At 51.4% G+C, this 16,201-nt stretch overlaps 9 protein-coding genes across 9 annotated transcripts; 4 read left to right on the top strand and 5 right to left on the bottom strand.

Annotated features, from left to right (window-relative positions):
* Positions 1-394: 394 nt before the first annotated feature.
* Positions 395-2,314, top strand: BO85DRAFT_406748 (dienelactone hydrolase). The gene is made up of 3 exons (XM_025657344.1): positions 395-835; positions 911-1,348; positions 1,407-2,314. The coding sequence occupies exons 1-3, from the start codon at positions 589-591 to the stop codon at positions 2,201-2,203; spliced, it is 1,482 nt and encodes a 493-aa protein (XP_025511044.1). The 5' UTR covers positions 395-588; the 3' UTR covers positions 2,204-2,314.
* BO85DRAFT_505262 (alanine racemase domain-containing protein) lies at positions 2,224-3,805 on the bottom strand (the record flags this gene model as incomplete). Its single annotated transcript, XM_025664326.1, has 4 exons — positions 2,224-2,773; positions 2,855-3,401; positions 3,463-3,579; positions 3,650-3,805. The coding sequence occupies 4 exons, from the start codon at positions 3,803-3,805 to the stop codon at positions 2,352-2,354; spliced, it is 1,242 nt and encodes a 413-aa protein (XP_025511043.1). The 3' UTR covers positions 2,224-2,351.
* Positions 3,806-3,984: 179 nt separating this feature from the next.
* Positions 3,985-5,893, bottom strand: BO85DRAFT_453503 (glutamine synthetase family protein). Its single transcript, XM_025661070.1, has 5 exons — positions 5,263-5,893; positions 4,946-5,208; positions 4,837-4,889; positions 4,107-4,787; positions 3,985-4,054 (listed from the first exon to the last, which is right to left on the bottom strand). The coding sequence occupies exons 1-5, from the start codon at positions 5,675-5,677 to the stop codon at positions 4,024-4,026; spliced, it is 1,443 nt and encodes a 480-aa protein (XP_025511042.1). The 5' UTR covers positions 5,678-5,893; the 3' UTR covers positions 3,985-4,023.
* Positions 5,894-6,337: 444 nt separating this feature from the next.
* On the top strand, positions 6,338-7,241 carry BO85DRAFT_406737 (type 1 glutamine amidotransferase; the record flags this gene model as incomplete). The annotated part of the gene is made up of 3 exons (XM_025657343.1): positions 6,338-6,563; positions 6,627-6,853; positions 6,928-7,241. The coding sequence occupies 3 exons, from the start codon at positions 6,338-6,340 to the stop codon at positions 7,216-7,218; spliced, it is 744 nt and encodes a 247-aa protein (XP_025511041.1). The 3' UTR covers positions 7,219-7,241.
* Positions 7,242-7,373: 132 nt separating this feature from the next.
* On the top strand, positions 7,374-9,089 carry BO85DRAFT_453501 (aldehyde dehydrogenase family protein). The gene is made up of 4 exons (XM_025661069.1): positions 7,374-7,854; positions 7,908-8,380; positions 8,436-8,847; positions 8,903-9,089. The coding sequence occupies exons 1-4, from the start codon at positions 7,453-7,455 to the stop codon at positions 9,014-9,016; spliced, it is 1,401 nt and encodes a 466-aa protein (XP_025511040.1). The 5' UTR covers positions 7,374-7,452; the 3' UTR covers positions 9,017-9,089.
* A 650-nt stretch (positions 9,090-9,739) lies between these two features.
* On the top strand, positions 9,740-10,931 carry BO85DRAFT_453500 (oxidoreductase, short-chain dehydrogenase/reductase family). The gene is made up of 4 exons (XM_025661068.1): positions 9,740-9,862; positions 9,946-10,451; positions 10,514-10,550; positions 10,599-10,931. The coding sequence occupies exons 1-4, from the start codon at positions 9,813-9,815 to the stop codon at positions 10,837-10,839; spliced, it is 834 nt and encodes a 277-aa protein (XP_025511039.1). The 5' UTR covers positions 9,740-9,812; the 3' UTR covers positions 10,840-10,931.
* BO85DRAFT_165979 (Zn(II)2Cys6 transcription factor) lies at positions 10,593-12,613 on the bottom strand. Its single transcript, XM_025654264.1, has 2 exons — positions 11,770-12,613; positions 10,593-11,724 (listed from the first exon to the last, which is right to left on the bottom strand). The coding sequence occupies exons 1-2, from the start codon at positions 12,580-12,582 to the stop codon at positions 10,897-10,899; spliced, it is 1,641 nt and encodes a 546-aa protein (XP_025511038.1). The 5' UTR covers positions 12,583-12,613; the 3' UTR covers positions 10,593-10,896.
* Positions 12,614-12,886: 273 nt separating this feature from the next.
* On the bottom strand, positions 12,887-14,543 carry BO85DRAFT_430344 (uncharacterized protein). Its single transcript, XM_025658287.1, has 2 exons — positions 14,249-14,543; positions 12,887-14,185 (listed from the first exon to the last, which is right to left on the bottom strand). The coding sequence occupies exons 1-2, from the start codon at positions 14,438-14,440 to the stop codon at positions 13,010-13,012; spliced, it is 1,368 nt and encodes a 455-aa protein (XP_025511037.1). The 5' UTR covers positions 14,441-14,543; the 3' UTR covers positions 12,887-13,009.
* Positions 14,544-14,773: 230 nt separating this feature from the next.
* Positions 14,774-15,556, bottom strand: BO85DRAFT_453498 (uncharacterized protein). Its single transcript, XM_025661067.1, has 2 exons — positions 15,523-15,556; positions 14,774-15,465 (listed from the first exon to the last, which is right to left on the bottom strand). The coding sequence occupies exon 2, from the start codon at positions 15,358-15,360 to the stop codon at positions 14,827-14,829; it is 534 nt and encodes a 177-aa protein (XP_025511036.1). The 5' UTR covers positions 15,361-15,465; positions 15,523-15,556; the 3' UTR covers positions 14,774-14,826.
* Between the last annotated feature and the right edge of the window lie 645 nt (positions 15,557-16,201).

Here is a 16,201-nt window from a genome sequence, read left to right as displayed (position 1 = left end):
TAAGGTTTGGATCCATTAGTATACTTCTCGATGGCATGTAGGATGACATCTATGCTTCATAGGGAAAAGAGTAACTATAGCATCGAAATATCTTCCAGTACTACCCTTCCTCTTCCTATTTACTTTCCTCTTACTTCATTTCCGTCTGTTTATCTTCCGAAACCAAATATACGCAGTCCTCCTCGCAATAAATATCTACACCATCTCTCCACTCTTGGCAAGCGGCAGAGACATCCGCCTGACCAGATGAATCCACGTCAGATGTCCCCATCATCCTATTGATCAGATGGGATACAAAGTAACATGTAGTCACAATACCAATAAAACCCAATCCACATCAGAAGAATAACGACAGATAATAAGTAAGTGTCAAAATACCTGCTCTCGTTCCTGCCCTGCCGGCGTCGTCATCATGACGTAGCCATCCGGCGGCCCGCGCTCCACACCAACCATACCATACACATTCTATCTACTACTTACTTACACTTGCGCTTGTTTCATCCTCATTCTTTCTTTCTATATGTACATTCTTAATCCTTAATATACATACATACATAGTAATTGCTGAAGCAGCAGAGTCTTTCTATTATGGCCTCCATATCCATCAACGCCCCCGGCGCAACCGGCTTCATCTACAACAACGCCAACCTCGGCACCGCCCGCGTCTGCGTCTCCGCCGAAACCCCGGACTTTGATACCGAGACGCTGCGCGCCTGGGCCGACGAGGGGTTTGATGTTGTCTATGCGCCGTATAATAATGGGGGGAAGGAGTATGAGGCGCGGTTGAAGTCCGTTAAGGATGGGTTGGGCGTGGGGGATAATTATGCTGTTATTGGTGAGTATCCTACTTTCTTCTCTTCAAAGGGAGTATATCGGAGTAGGGTTAACTGTTGGGGTTTGTGGTGTATAGCATTCGGCGACGCCGCCTCCTACTGTCTTGACTACTACCTCAAATCGACAAACTGCAGCCGTCTCGCAGCCCTCATCGCATACTATCCCACTACGATCCCTGATACGCGATCGCGATTCCCATTCTCAGTGCGCGTGTTGATGCATCTTGCTGGAGATACGGTGGACGTGGTGACTATTCCGACGGTTATTGGGCTGCAGGGGAAGAAACATCGCTCGACGAAGCAGATCAACCCTGGTATCGGGACGGGCGAGAGATTGCAGATCGGCTGGCCGGCGTTTACGTATGAGTCGGCGCAGCCGGGGTTCGCGGAGCATGATCTGGAGGAGTTTGATCGGTTGGCGTCGGATTTGGCGTTTAGTCGCACGTTGCAGGTGCTGAGGAAGGCGTTTGGGAAGGATTTGGATTTGGAGAATAGGTGGGAGGAGCAGCTTGAGGGTGAGTTCATACCTTTATTACTTGGTGTCTATTGGGGATGGAGGGCTAATTGGTACAGCGCGCTTCTTCTCCATGAACCTTACTGGTACTATGGAGCCTTATGTTGGTCATCTCAACCCGACGCTTACTTGCACACCAACCATGAGCGGTGGTATCGGGACACATGCGCTGCGCCGCTTCTACGAACAGCACTTTCTGCGCAAGTTGCCTCCGTCGATGCGTCTGCGATTGATTTCTCGTACTGTGGGGGCGGATCGTATTGTTGATGAGCTGTATGCGTCGTTCGAGCACACGCAGGAAATACCCTGGATGCTACCTGGTGTTCCGCCGACGAATCGTCGGGTCGAGATTGTGCTAGTTAGCATTGTCAGTCTGCGCGCGGGCAGACTGTACTCGGAGCACATGTACTGGGACCAAGCCAGCGTGTTGGTGCAGATCGGACTCCTGGACCCGAAGTTCATACCGGACGGGGCACCACAGGGCGTGGATAGATTACCAGTTATTGGACGCGAAGCTGCCAGGCGCATCGTGGAGGAAGATCCCGAGGCTGAAGGCCGGGACTACCATAATCGATTGATCCGCCGGGCAAAGGCTAAGCGCGGGAAGGATAAGCCGGTGGAGGAGTCGGGGACGGAGATGGCGAAGAGTGATACAGAGAAGGTGGAGAGTAAGCCGGCTGGAGAGAGTAAGGGGAAGACGGTGCAGAGGGAGCAGAATGGCAAGGGAGAGGATGCATTGGAGAATCATGGAGTGGAGGCGGATGAGAAGGAGAAAGATGCAGAGAAGAATGGCGGGGAAGAGAAGCCGGTTAACCCGGCTGCTGCTACGGTGGAGGACACGAAAAGCGACGAATGAGCGTGTATACCCTGCATATTATGTTTGATTGAGTGTCTTGTTGTGTATTTAGCTTGCATTTGGTATTCACCTCTATCTCAAATTTCAATCAATCTCATATCACATCTATAATACCACCTCACTGCTAGTATATACTAACGAAGGAATACTACCACGCCTTCCAAGGAACCCACGTCTCCCTAACCACATCCTCCCCATCAACAACATAAAACACGAAATGCTGCGCGGCCGTAATACACGCATGCTGACAATGCAACATGACCTTCTGTCCGACGTGAAACACATCCTCCACTTTCTTCCCTTCCCCATCCCCCGCTCCTCCAGACAATAACCCCAAAATCCCATGCTCCTGCGACATCCTCACCACCCCCCACTCAGGCCTCTCAACTACCCTCCCAAACCCCGGCACTGCGCTCGTCTCCTTCGACAGCGCCACCGTCCCGGCATTGATCAGCGCCTCGTTGCGACGCGGATACACGCTGCATACTTCAGCCAGCACGCGGACAGCCAGATCCGCGGGGGTGATTAGATCGGTGCTGAGTTGTTGGAGGTCGTTGGTGGGGTAGTTTCCTATAAAGGTGTTATTAGCTTCGCATTATCCAAGGGATTACGTATATGTATGAGGGGGGTGATAAAGGGGGAAGTACACACCAGCATGAACCTCCACATCGACATCCACATCACCATTTACATTCCCCTCTTCGGCTAAGAAACGCTTAACTTGACGAACAACATGCGCCGTAGGCGTTGATCCAATCGAGAGGACTATCTTCCTCTTCTTCCCATCATCACCACGGTTCTTAATCAGCTTAACACCCTGCAACACACCCGAAACTTCACTCCCTAACGCCCTCCCCGCCTCTTCCTCCCCCTTGGCAGAATACGAATGTCCTGCGTGGCAGTAGAACCCGTACAATTCTACCGCGCTACTTTCCTCCACGAAGTGCACTAACTCCTCCAATTCGGGCCCGGAGTCGGGGGAGTACACGTCTACGCCGGCACGGCGCGATCCGACGTCTAGTTTGATGAAGACCGGCCAGGGAGGGATACCATCTGAGATGGAATTGTTGAATGATTCGATGATGGGGATGTGTTGGGGTGAGTCGATCAGTAGGAGAATGTTGAGATTCGGGTGGGATTTGCGCATGGAGTGGAGGTGGGGTAGGGCGGAGGGGTAGATTGGGAGGCCGTAGAGGGCCTTTATTTATTTCATTCTTGAGTTAGGTTGGGTTATAGATAAGGGATTTTGGGTGATGTACCTCGTCGAGATTGCCCTCTTCTGCTAATGGGAGCACGCCGCGGAGTTCGCTCAGGGTGGAGACGATGAGGCCGCGGTGGAGGCCGTTGGAGAGCATGAGGCGGGTTATTTCGAGGGTCTTTAGGGTCATATTAGATTGTGATGTTTAGGCATAAGATGGAATGGTGGGACACCTTTAATGTCTTTACATGGGGACGGAATGACAGTCCCAGCTCTTGTACATCTTGTTGTAAGCGGTGGATGTTTCTCTCCAGCACGGGTTTGCTGAGGACTAGAGATGGGGTTGGTAGGTCGCTGGCTGGACAGCCGATGAAGGATGTGTGGGATTGGAGGGAGAAGTCCATTTCTGTAGTATACTTTGTGGCGGTGTATTCAAGGATTGGGTGCAATTGAGGGTTCAAGTAGCTAGATGTGGGCTGTCCCTGATTCTTATATAGTTTTGGCTGGAGATGTGGAGGGATGTGGGGCCATCTTATCACTGCCGATAGACGCTTACTAAGGACTATTCTGCTGCCAGGACAAATCAACAGACAAATAATGGAATTGATCTATGCAAAGGTATCTATACAGTCTCGATATAACGCTTAAACTCCCTATAAAGTGGTCAGTATATCAGTCAATCAAAGGCAGAAGCGAAGGACCTACCAATCCGTAACCGCCTCTCTCCACACCCTCAACTCATGCTCTCTCGTCGCCGTGAAAAAGTCCACAAACTCCGGGTCGAGAATCTCCCTCGCAACACTCCCCTTGTCATTGAACCTCCTCAGCGCCTCCTCCAACGTATTCGGCAGCAACTCAGCCTTGATCTTCTCTGCCTTCTGCACATTGACCGGCGGCACCTTAATATCCAACTTCTTCTCCACGCCCCTCCATCCCGCCGCCAGAATCACACTCAGCGCATAATGCGGGTGCAGGTCCGCGCCAGGGATCCGCACCTCAAACCGCGTCGCTCCCGGCTTACACACGGGCGGCGTGATAATTCTTACTGACGCCATGCGGTCCTCCAATCCCCAGCTAATATTCACCGGCGCCCAGAAGTTCTCCACCAGCCGCTTGTACGAGTTAATAGTAGGTGCGAATAGCGGCATGATGTCCGGGAGCGCTTCCAGCACGCCTGCGAGAAATTGTCGGCCCAGGTCGGACAGTCCGGCTGCGTCGGCCCAGGGAGCATTGGGGTCGGGAGTGTCGCGCGCGAAGAGGTTCTTGCCCTCGAGATCGGTAAGGGAGACGTGAATGTGGCCCGAGCTGCCGGGTTGGCCTTGCATGGGCTTGGCCATGAAGCAGGGCGTGATGCCGTGTTCGACACCAATGGATTTGGCGAGGAGTCTGTTCGTTAGCTTGAAGTCCAGAGCAATCACATCTGTTGTGGGCTTACTTGAATAGAGACACCTTGTCGGCCATGTCGCTAACATCGCATACTTTCAATGCCTGATTGGGTTAGCTCAGCGCGGTCCGCGCACTCAATTGAAGCCAACTCAACTCACCGCTTCATACACGCCTGGTCCACCCTCAGTGTGCCATCCCTCAATGCCGCAATTGAATCGCGCGCTGGTATCAAAGATATCATAGAAGTATTTCTTGTATGCCACTGGGCGCGTCGCGCTGTAGGAGAAGCTGCCTGCAGTCAAGGGGCGCAGCGCACCGGGGGCATTCTTATCGAGAAAGGCGGCGATGTCGCGGGTTTGGGAGCCATTGGCGCCGTATCCGTCTTCCGAGGGGGTCTGGAAGTTCATGAACTCCAATTCAACTGCATACGTCAGCTACATTTCCAGCGACATTGCTTCTTGGAGCATTGACTAACCTCCCGCCATTCCCTTGCAATTATTCGCCGCCAACTTATCGCAAATCGACCGCAACATACTCCTCCCATCCGCCGAAACCGGCTTGTCGTTCTGCACAAACCTCACCAGGAAGAAAGGAATATCATCCTCCCAGGGTATCCGACGGAAGGAGTTCAAATCCGGCACGGCCAGAAAATCCACGTATCCCGAGTCAGCCGGCGCAATGTTCGCCTCGGTGGTGTAGAGCACGTCCTGCATGTCCCACCCGAAGACGGCGGAGCTGAAGCCGAATCCCTTCTGCGCGATGCCTAGGAACTTCTCCTTGGACATGACCTTGCCGCGGAGGATGCCGTCGCAGTCGACGCCGGCGACTTTGACTTTGATGTCATTGGCGAGGAGGTTGGGGAGGTCCTCTGCTGTGATTGTCGTAGCCATTGTGTATATCGTCAAAATTTAGAATTAAGGGGGTGATTGTAAGGGAACGTAGAATGGGGGCATTTCTTGGAATGGTTGCTACTTAAAAGGTACGCTTGGAGGCTGGGTTGGGGAAACTAGTCTATTGAGGCGTCTACGTAGGAGCTGGCTGATCGCCTTGATTGCGACGGCGCCGCTATGCCGTCGGGTCCGGTGGTCGAAAACGTATTTCTATAGTGTAATGTGAAGCTCATGGAATCAATTGGTCTCGAATTTTAGGACTGGACTTGGTATAGACGGCCAGTGTTTGGTTGGGATGACGCGGTTCCGATCGGAGCGCGCTGCGGGGATTTCTGGGACCGCGCTTATCTTATCGCGAGGGTGAGGGGTCACAAGTGATGCATGGGCCTCGGATCTACTCCGTGCATACTGACTGCTTCATTTTGGAGAATAGATCCCCAATAGAGTTTCACTTTAGAGGGTTCCGCGGTCAGTAGCTGCAATTGGTAGCCAGGCATACAGGTACCGCGGATAATAACATTCATTGCATTTGAACGCGGTTACAACAGGCGGAACATATAGTAATAGCAGAAGGCCGTAGTAGTAGTGGCGAATACCTTCCCAACAGTAGCTCTCACATCCATACTATCTTCATTCAACATCGCCAGCTCACTATACAGCATGTCGCAATCCCTCCGCATAGCTATTCTCGAATGTGATACCCCTATCGACCCTATCAGGACTAAATTTGGTCCCTACGGCGACATCTTCGAATCCCACCTCAAGGAAGGTCTCAGGCGCATCAACACAAATGTCTCGCTCCAATTGACCAAGATCAATGTGGTCCAACCGTTCGTGGACTATCCCAAGCCAGAGGACTTTGATGCCGTCCTCTTAACTGGCAGCAGTATGTGCTTTCAACCACTTCCCAGCAATCGCATAAGGCATGCCGCTAAATAGTGTCTTGCAGAACACGACTCCTACAAAGATGAACCCTGGATCCTCACCCTCACCAGATTTGTTCAAGACTGCTACCTCATCCACCATAAACCCGTGATTGGGATCTGCTTCGGCCACCAGATTATTGCGCGTGCGCTGGGAGCCCGCGTCGGTCCGAATGTATCGGGGTGGGAGGTTGCTGTTGAGTCGGTGGATCTGACGAGTGCTGGAAAACGACTTTTGGGGAGAGATACTTTGGTATGGTTTTTCTTCCGGTTATTCAATTAGTACGCATTGCTAATATATGCTAATGATTACTTCTATTGCTGCAGGCTATACATATGATGCACCGCGATATCGTATATGAGGTTCCGCCGGGATGTGTCAACCTGGGAGCAACTTTTATCTGTGGTATTCAGGGGTTATATGTCCCCAAGCGTATTCTTTGTGTTCAGGGTCACCCGGAATATAATGAGTTTATGGTGTCGGAGTTGTTGAAGCTGAGGCGGGGAATGCTGGGAGAGGCGCTGTATGAGAATGCGATGGCGAGGGTGGGGAGAGAGCATGATGGTTTAGTATTTGCGGAGACGATGTGTCGGTTTGCTTTGGGAATATTAGAGTAATAGAATAAATTGAGAAAAAACATTATTATGTTCAGTGATGGTTGGTGCTGCGAATTGGAGAAAGGCCCACCGCGGGACCACGGTCCACTAGACCGCGCCACTTGGTCGCCGAGATACGCACAGCTCTCCCTCCCTCTTTCTCTTATCAACCATTATAAGAAGTACCCCTCATTAATCATCTACAATCCCTCATTCTACTCCAAACACACCACTCCCATCACTTTTCTCTGCATAATGTCAAACGCAATTCGCACTCTCTCTCCCTCCACCAACAAGGTCATCTTCGAGCACCCTGGTCTCTCGCTCGACGAGGCCCGCCAGGTCGCTCAAGCCTCGCAAGATGCCTTCCGCACATACAAGCAGACCACGCTGGCTCAGCGCAAGGAAATTGTCCTAAAGGCCTTAGACTTGATCGCTGCCAACAAAGATACCCTCGCAGAAGAATTGACCACCCAGATGGGCCGTCCCATCGCCTTTAGCGCCAAAGAAATCGAGACATTCCGCAAGCGTGGAGACCACATCCTCAGCATCGCAGAGGAAAGCCTCAAGTCTCTCCCTGGCACGCCGGAGAACGGCTTCAGGCGATTCCTGAAGAAGGAGCCGGTCGGACCGACTCTGATCATCACCGCATGGAACGTAAGAAGCTACTCAGCACTGTTTTGAATTCTAAACCTCCACTAACGATTCAGTTCCCCTACCTCGTCACCATCAACGCCCTCGTCCCCGCCCTCCTCGCCGGAAACACTGTCCTCCTCCGCCCCTCCCCTCAGACCCCCATCTTCGGCGAACGCCTCCTCACCTACTTCACCCAAGCCGGTCTCCCTCCCAATGTCCTCCAGCTCGTCCACGTCGGCTCCCCCGACGTGCTCGACCAGATCGTCCAACTCCCCCAGATCCAGCTCATCTCGTTCACCGGCTCTACTTCGGGCGGTTTCCGCATCCGCGAAGCAGTCGCTCGCAGAATCGTCCCCGTTAACCTCGAACTCGGCGGAAATGATCCCGCCTATGTCCGCCCCGATGCGGACATCCCCTACGTGGCTGCACAGCTCGTGGACGGCGCCGTCTTCAACTCGGGTCAGAGTTGCTGTGCTGTGGAGCGGGTGTACGTGCACGCAGACGTGCATGATAAGTTTGTAGAGGAGGTACAGAAGGAATTAGCTACGTGAGTGCTTCGCAATCTCAAACAATTAGATCTGATTCTAACGCGACGAATGAAGATACAAGCTCGGTTCTCCCCACGACAAGTCCACCACCACCGGTCCGGTGGTCTCCAAGGCAGCCCTCAAGAACATTCAGTCGCACATCGACGATGCCCTGTCCAAGGGTGCCGTCAACGCCACGCCCCAGAACCCCACCTTTGAGAACACCCCTGCGGAGGGCAACTACCAGGTTCCTACTGTTCTGACTAACGTTACTCATGATATGGTTGTGATGAGAGAGGAGACGTTCGGCCCTGTCATGCCGATCATGAAGGTGTCTTCGGATGATGAGGCGGTCGCTTTGATGAATGACAGTGACTTTGGTCTTACGGCTAGTGTCTGGACCAAGGATATCGCCAAGGGAGAGGAGTTGATTGAGCGGTTGGATGCGGGAACGGTGTATATCAACCGTTGCGACTACCCGAGTCCGGTACGTTCCCCCTCCCATTGACGTCGTAATTCTGAAGGGTCACTAATGTTTCTAGGACCTCGCCTGGATTGGATGGAAGAACTCGGGTCTGGGATGTACATTGGGACCTGAGGGATTCAATGCGTTCTACAAGTTGAAGAGTTTCCACATCAAGGAGCAGCAGGCATAGATGATCTTCTCCATAGTTGTATAGCTTAATTGATGTTGACGATGATGATGATCTTAATACAATCTTTCAATGGGTATAGCACACCAACTGTAGAAACATAGGACTCATTCATCCTTAACTTATTTTATAACTACCAACAAAAAAGCACTTGAATAGTATCATCACTTAAAAATAACCAAAACCAAGACAACAAAACACCTTATCTTCCTCCCCAACAGACTCTTGCCTCAATCTCATTAATCATTAATCTACCATCATAAAAATACATTGTATCCAATATGCAAGTTATGCTAAAAGCACAGCTACGCTCTCACCTGACACAAACAATAATGCCTTTGGAATCCATTCGCTAAACTGTGAAGGAAAGCAGGGGAAAGCTGAGCTACCGCGGTCCCGGACCGCGGGGTACTTACTTAGCCCCTCCGCCCCACCCCACCATCCCATCCCACCGCTTATCATCCAGCCAGCTAGCTAACTGCTTATCGGGCGCGCTCGCGCTTCCGACGCCGGCGGATAGATACAGCGCCAGACAGTGGAGCGGACCCAGCTATTATCTGCACAATAGTACTGAGAGGAACGGCGGTGAGCTGCTGCATTGCCGAGGAAGGAGGGGTAGCTATTTAGCTTATTTATTAGGTAACTGGTTATTGAGCAAGGGGTAATGTACTCCGTACTACTTATAACCGTGGCCGGTTCGCTTTCACGATTCCCTGACTTGATCTGACTTTGATTCTACTTCCACTTCATTCCAAAGACATAAATACATACGCAGACGATTATTCCATAATCTAGCACAATGGTTGGACGACTTGCTGGAAAGAATGCGCTCGTTACTGGTGCTGCGGGGTATTTCTCTCCCTGTCCCTCTTTCCTCCCCCCTTCGGGAATGTGGAAAGGAATGAAAGCTGACAATACTATGTTATGTACAGTGGCATCGGTCTCGAAACCACCATCCTCATGCTCCGCGAGGGCGCCTCCGTGCTGATGACCGACATCAGCGGTCCCGGGCTCGAAAAGGCCCTGAACAAAGTGAACGAGGTCGTGCCCGAACGTTCCGGCAAGGTGGAGACTCGCGTTGTCGATGTCTCCAAGGAGGCTGATGTGGAAGCTGCCGTGGGACATCTGGATGCCTGGGGTGGATTGGATGTCATCTTCAACAACGCGGGTATTATGCATGCTAAGGATGGCGACTCGGAGGAGACTCCCGAGGCGATCTGGGACTTGACCATGAACATTAACGTCAAGGGTGTGTGGTATGGATGCAAGCATGCTGTCAAGAGTCTGAGGAAGCATGGCAAGAAGAAGGGAAGTATTATCAACACAGCCAGTATGGTGGCTTTGGTTGGTGCTGCTACGCCTCAGTTGGCGTATACGGCTAGTAAGGGGGCGGTCTTGGCTATGACTCGCGAGTTGGCGATCGTGCATGCTAGGGAGGGTGAGTTGCTGCTGCGCTGATACTGCTGTCTGTTTGGTATGATGCTGATGGTGATGATGCAGGTTTCCGGTTCAACTCGTTGTGTCCCGCTCCGCTTAAGTGAGTAGATCCTCTCCGTGTATTTTGGGATGAAGCTAATGAATGCAGCACCCCCCTTCTGCAGGACTGGCTCGGTGACGACAAGGAGAAGCGCTTCCGTCGTGAGGTTCACTTCCCGACCGGTCGTTTCGGAGAGGCCATCGAACAGGCCCACGCCGTCATCTTCCTGGCTAGCGATGAGAGCAGCTTCGTCAACGCGGCTGACTTCGTCGTCGATGGTGGTCTGACCAAGGCGTATGTGACTCCTGAGGGTCCTGCCACTGAGGCCCCCAAGAACCTGGGTCAATAAGCAGCGACCTGTCTGGTCAGGATGCTATGAGTGATGATTGTATGATAGACTGGTTGATTAGGCAAACGATATCCATATTTGATTCCGTTGCATGGCGCGGCAGATGTTCCATGGACCGGTTTCGTCCAGCGGCATCTGCCACATGTGTTCCAGTATGAGTAGAGTTCTTTGCATGTTGCCAAGGCCAAACGTGTTCACCATAACGGTGAGCCGGCGGCGTAGACTATCCTGGTGTTCTGCATTGGTTAAACAAGAGCCCACTACAGCAATCGGCCAGCAGAGACCAGAGTTGATCCGCGCGGTCCCAGACAGCTGTCCTAGATAAGTCATCGCCTCTGTAATCGCGGTCTCGATCAATCCCTGATACATGCCGTTCTCCGCCCGGGAGAACCCGCCTAGCGCGGTGTACAGGTAAAGGAGCATTGCCTGCTGGAAGATCCGCCCTGCTAGGAATACCTCCGGGCTGACCGAGGCATATGGTGTCCACCGCATGATTTGCACCTGCAGCGAGCTGAACATGGCAATATCATCTGCAGTGGGCATAGCTGGTCGGCCATCATGCATCATCCACTGCCGACCTAAGTCGAAAATACACGGTATCAGTAGCAGTAACTCTAGCCAGCAACCGCATAGATTCCCCACGTATTCCGATTGCAGCAGCTGACGCGCCCGCTGTTCGAGGTCAAAGTTCAAGAACAGTTGGGTACTGACACGAGCATCAACCGAGATCATGCTCACGGCCGCAGTGTAGGTGTAGTATTCGATAACAAAGTCTTTTAGGTCTTTCGGTACCGCTGTATCGCTTTGTGAGAGTAGTCGAATGAGGAGAGAGTTAGCAGCAGTTAGATGATCGAATATCGTGCCATTCATATCGCCTTTGGCCGTCTGCAGCTGTTAGCCTCGTTCAGTTATCTTGTAATGTAGGCGTACCTCTGTAAAGCACATCACCAACGCTCCTACTGTCAGCATGAGCGGATTTGACTCTTTCCCGTCAATAAAATCGGTAACGCCTTTTCGGAATAGCTGAAGGGCTGACGTGTAGTGTTTCTGTGCCACCTCGTCAGACTCCTTATGACAGCGAAACGCCCGATGGGCAGCACTCTGCGTCAGAACCAGCTGGAGCAGAAGATCGCTGCTGAAAGCGAGTGGCACGATCTGAACCAAAAATGGATTGATCGGGGTAGACCCGTTGGCCATGCAGTCGGCTGTCGTCGCCAAATAGTGGCTCAACAGCTGATAAGAATCAGGTCCATGGCCGGGAAACATGGACAGGCTCCGGGGGAGTAGATTGCTAACGGAGGCAGACATTCCCAGGGCTTGGCTGTTGCCGATGGCAGGATTCTGGGCAGGATCCATTGAAATCAAGGGACCTGATGCGGGAGACTCGCGAGACGTGTCTTCCGGGGAGTTGGACTCCCGTAGTATCTCCTCCGGGGAAGATGGGGAGGTAGAACGGGACTCGATCGAGCTGGACGTTTCCCGGTTCACGCTGATCTGTCGAGGGGGTCCATCTTCATTTGACTGTCGATCCTGATGGCCATCCTCTTCAGGCATGAAGGAGATATTGTTGGCTTTGGGTTGGCCTGGGATGATGGTCGGCCACTGGCAGGTGAGCTTATTCCGCACGCATCCCCCACAGATGGGTTTGGCTTCGTCACATTTCTTCTTGCGGCGTCTGCAGGCCCAGCAACCGGTGCGGACGCGGACGATGGGGTCGGTACGCGGCCGTCTACTAGGCGGCATTGGTGTGAAATAAGGGGCTTAGCGCTAGAGGAGTGGGAGATTGGAGGGATTCGGTGCTAAGTTCAGAGGCATGGAGAGCGGATGGGAGAACAAGCGGAGACGGCGCGGGAAGCCGAAGATAATCCGGTGATTGGTTGGCGGGGCCAAAGTGGAGATTCCATTGATTCAGCTTCAGGTTGAACAGTTAGCATTATGAGAGGGTGGCCACTCTTGATGTGCTGGAGAGGAACATACAGTGGGAGTTGAACTATGTTCTGGCCAAAGAGGAAGACAATCCCCTATTTAATAGGTCGGCTACTTAGTTGATGCTAGGTGCCAACTGGTCAATGGCACCACCGACATGAGAAACATATTATATCCACTACGGACAGCAAACAAGAACCTGAATCTTTTCTATCCAACAATATGAATAGACCAATATGATGGATCACCACCCCGTCAGTCTCGGCCAAACATCCACAATCGTCGATCCATCCCCATCCCGACTCGAATCCACCACCAGATACCACCCATACATAGCCCCCGTCACACACGCATGATTCGGATATATCCTGACAGTCTGTCCGACCTTGAGCGGAATTGCAGAGCCATCTCCTCCTTCCCAGGCAACAATCGCATGTTCCTGGCTGATCCGATCCACAATCAACCGCGATGACCCCTTCTCTCGTCTCCAGTCCCCAACCACTCCCCATCCCGGATACGACTTGCACGGCTCTCTCCCCAAAGCCAGTGACCCAGCAGCCACCAAAGCCTCAGGCTTCGACCGCTCAGCATCATTATACACACTGCAGACCTCTGCCACCACCGAAATGCCAACCTCTTTGTCCGCATCCGCAGTGGGATGGATATTGGTGCCCAATTGCTGCATATCCAAAACCGGGTAGACACCCGCATGGAGCTCAACTTTGACTGACAACTCACCATCCACATTCTTCTCGTGCAACAAGCTCTTCAACCGCCTTGCCTCCTCAGTTAGTTGCCCCTCCTCCTCAAGTAACTTCTTCACCACAACCACCTGCGGCGTAGCCCCAACACTGACCACCAATTCCCTCCCCTTACCACCAGGCAATGTGAACAAATCCTTATTCTTCCTCAATGCCTCCCGACAGCCGGTGATCTCTTGCACCAAGAATCCCATTACCTTCTCTGGCGTATCTCCCCCGTAACTCAAACTGTTATGTGAGTAAACCCCCAACAGAGCCAACTTCCCCTCCCTCTCTCCTTCAATCACCTTCTCGATCAAACCCCCCTTATTCAGCATGGAAGGCGGGAGTCCCGCCCGATGATACCCCGAATCCACCTTGAGAAACACCGACGCCGCATGGCCCGCCAGTTCTCGAAACTCGGTCAGATACGGGACCTGATCAGGATGATCAATCATGACGGAAATACTCCCCTCGCCTAGTTCGCGCGCTAGTGCAGCCAACCTGGGAACCTGAGAAGGCACAAGAGGTATGCCGTAAAGGACATTGACCTTTCGTCCGGTGGCTCGTAGTTCCTTGAATAATGGGAGCAGAGTTTCCCCTTCCAGAAGGGTCGAGATGACAAAGTTTGCGGGTATAGATTTGTCCTCCCCGACTTGGAGACGAGCGACTTGGGGTGTCTGTCATTACATTAGCCATCACATACATTGGAATTGAGAGTTGGGTAACTGGGAGGGGCATACTTTGTGTGTCTTGACATGCGCACGAAACCCCACGTCCAAAGTCTTTACTGCATCCAACATGGACGCGCAATGGCGCTTGATGATAGCTACATCTAGGACAACGGCGGGTTTGGGGACCGAGCCAATGTCTTTGCCAATGTAGTAGCGTTGAAGGGATTCTTGCGACGGTGGTGGTCTGGTTGGGAAGTCCATGATTAGACCTTTTTCTCTTCAGAAACTGAAATTAGTATTGTCTTTGTAGTAAGTAGAGTTAAACCGTGTATGTGTGTAGAAGGTATTGAATCGGATATGTCAGTTGAAGTTGTCGATGGCCATTGAATCATCATGTGGGGCGATTTCGGTGAGGTGCGGGGCGTAGGTTTAGCCTGAAGTTTAGCCGGGGGCTGCTTCTTATCCGCATGGATCGAATTGATATCTTTCTCCAAAGATATAGCCATAACATGAGTAGAGCAAACACTTGTTGATGGCTTGTAGAAGAAATCGGGATGAACGTACTATGAGCTTTTTTTCGTATCAAGGGTTATCATCGACATTACACTTCCCTATTCCCGCGGTCCGGACAAAAATCCTCTATCCCGCTATGAAACAGTCTTATCATGTCCAACCTTCCATATCTTAAGCGGAGGTATTTCACACCTAGGGCTCCGCCTATACCTAAACTCCTCCATCAAAGACCTTGCCCCCTCCTGATTGATAGACCAATGCCACGGACGAACTTGATCCGGAATCTCAACCTGCTCGAGATCAACAGCCATCACCTTACTATACCCATGCTCCTGGTCACCACATAGTATAAAGTTATCCAGTTTCTGATCTAGATAAAAAGCTTTATACGTCGAAAGCTTTTCAAAGACATCTTCCAGATAAGACTCTATCAGGTTCTCAGGGACTTCTTGGTTGCTGCGAGCCAGATCATCTAAAGTAGTCCCACGGATGTCTGATAATATGAGTGCAGGTAGGCCATCGTAGTACCCCTCGCCGTAGAAGTATGGGATCACTTGCCCCTGGAGGTCTTTTAGTTTGGTGTAGGCTGTTTTTTCATCTTCGAATTCTTCTTCCCAGTCCTCTTTTTGTTGCTTGATGATGATAGATGTGGCTGTTTCTGGGATCATATGTCGATATGAGTTTTGTTCGAGGTGGAAGCGGTACACTGTTCGACGTGAATCTAGGTGCTCGACCTTTGTTGCTTTGATCTCATGGCTGTCTAACTGGATGATCTACGGGGGTTAGTATAATCCAATTCTCTGGTAATATGTAGAAAGATAATATCTTACTTTAGATGGTCCCATCGCCGTGGAAGGATGCTTCATGACCACTTAGGCATTCGCCAAAATTAAGATAGCTAAGAAGAATAGTGAAAAGGAAAAAACTTTAATAACAGCAACAAGATGATGACTTACATCATGTGGTCTATCACTGCAAGGGGGGAAAGCTATATAGTCTAGGCTGCGATTGTCAACCTAATTCAGGCTGCATATGAAGTACTAACTTCCGGTTCTTAACTTCTGCATCGAACTTGCTACGCAAGCTAGGGCATCATGCATAGGCGTGATTCTGGTCTACCGCCCAACTTCCCCGCCCCCATCCACCTCAATAAACCCAATACGCCCACCACCCCGGTACCAACATTAGTGTGCTAGCGCTTTTCCATACTTCACTTTATACTAGACGTGTTGTGGATCAATAATAATATACCCTGTCAAGTGAGATATTTGTATCCTGCTGTTACCGTCCAAGCTAGTGCTAGTGCGCATTTGAAAATTGAATTCTCTCAAAATACTATTTCGAGTTAACAGACTCAGAATGAATCATATCTCTTATTAGCTTACTTTACGCGAGCTGTGCTACTACAGGTGATTAGAATGCCATATCTCATATATTTCCTGCCTTAGCCAGGTTAATTCCTCCAGTCACTAGGTTATATAGGTGTTTCATGTTAAGTTCTTGATTCAT

The sequence above is a fragment of the Aspergillus piperis genome, assembly GCF_003184755.1.
Source record: "Aspergillus piperis CBS 112811 unplaced genomic scaffold BO85scaffold_26, whole genome shotgun sequence".
Lineage (NCBI taxonomy): Eukaryota > Fungi > Ascomycota > Eurotiomycetes > Eurotiales > Aspergillaceae > Aspergillus > Aspergillus piperis.
This window is presented reverse-complemented; position numbering and strand designations above follow the sequence as displayed.

Excerpts from the sequence above, each read along its gene's own strand:
- BO85DRAFT_406748 (XM_025657344.1), top strand. The coding sequence starts at position 589 with ATGGCCTCCATATCCATCAACGCCCCCGGCGCAACCGGCTTCATCTAC. Across the intron at positions 836-910 it reads GGATAATTATGCTGTTATTG|CATTCGGCGACGCCGCCTCC; the intron begins GTGAGTATCCTA and ends TGTGGTGTATAG. Across the intron at positions 1,349-1,406 it reads GTGGGAGGAGCAGCTTGAGG|CGCGCTTCTTCTCCATGAAC; the intron begins GTGAGTTCATAC and ends TAATTGGTACAG.
- BO85DRAFT_430344 (XM_025658287.1), bottom strand. The coding sequence starts at position 14,440 with ATGGACTTCCCAACCAGACCACCACCGTCGCAAGAATCCCTTCAACGC. Across the intron at positions 14,186-14,248 it reads CGCATGTCAAGACACACAAA|ACACCCCAAGTCGCTCGTCT; the intron begins GTATGCCCCTCC and ends ATGTAATGACAG.
- BO85DRAFT_453501 (XM_025661069.1), top strand. The coding sequence starts at position 7,453 with ATGTCAAACGCAATTCGCACTCTCTCTCCCTCCACCAACAAGGTCATC. Across the intron at positions 7,855-7,907 it reads TGATCATCACCGCATGGAAC|TTCCCCTACCTCGTCACCAT; the intron begins GTAAGAAGCTAC and ends CTAACGATTCAG. Across the intron at positions 8,848-8,902 it reads GTTGCGACTACCCGAGTCCG|GACCTCGCCTGGATTGGATG; the intron begins GTACGTTCCCCC and ends TAATGTTTCTAG.
- BO85DRAFT_453503 (XM_025661070.1), bottom strand. The coding sequence starts at position 5,677 with ATGGCTACGACAATCACAGCAGAGGACCTCCCCAACCTCCTCGCCAAT. Across the intron at positions 4,788-4,836 it reads GACAAGGTGTCTCTATTCAA|ACTCCTCGCCAAATCCATTG; the intron begins GTAAGCCCACAA and ends GCTAACGAACAG. Across the intron at positions 4,055-4,106 it reads AGAGAGGCGGTTACGGATTG|GGAGTTTAAGCGTTATATCG; the intron begins GTAGGTCCTTCG and ends ACCACTTTATAG.
- BO85DRAFT_453498 (XM_025661067.1), bottom strand. The coding sequence starts at position 15,360 with ATGATCCCAGAAACAGCCACATCTATCATCATCAAGCAACAAAAAGAG.
- BO85DRAFT_165979 (XM_025654264.1), bottom strand. The coding sequence starts at position 12,582 with ATGCCGCCTAGTAGACGGCCGCGTACCGACCCCATCGTCCGCGTCCGC. Across the intron at positions 11,725-11,769 it reads TGGTGATGTGCTTTACAGAG|ACGGCCAAAGGCGATATGAA; the intron begins GTACGCCTACAT and ends TAACAGCTGCAG.
- BO85DRAFT_453500 (XM_025661068.1), top strand. The coding sequence starts at position 9,813 with ATGGTTGGACGACTTGCTGGAAAGAATGCGCTCGTTACTGGTGCTGCG. Across the intron at positions 10,452-10,513 it reads GATCGTGCATGCTAGGGAGG|GTTTCCGGTTCAACTCGTTG; the intron begins GTGAGTTGCTGC and ends GTGATGATGCAG. Across the intron at positions 10,551-10,598 it reads TTGTGTCCCGCTCCGCTTAA|CACCCCCCTTCTGCAGGACT; the intron begins GTGAGTAGATCC and ends TAATGAATGCAG.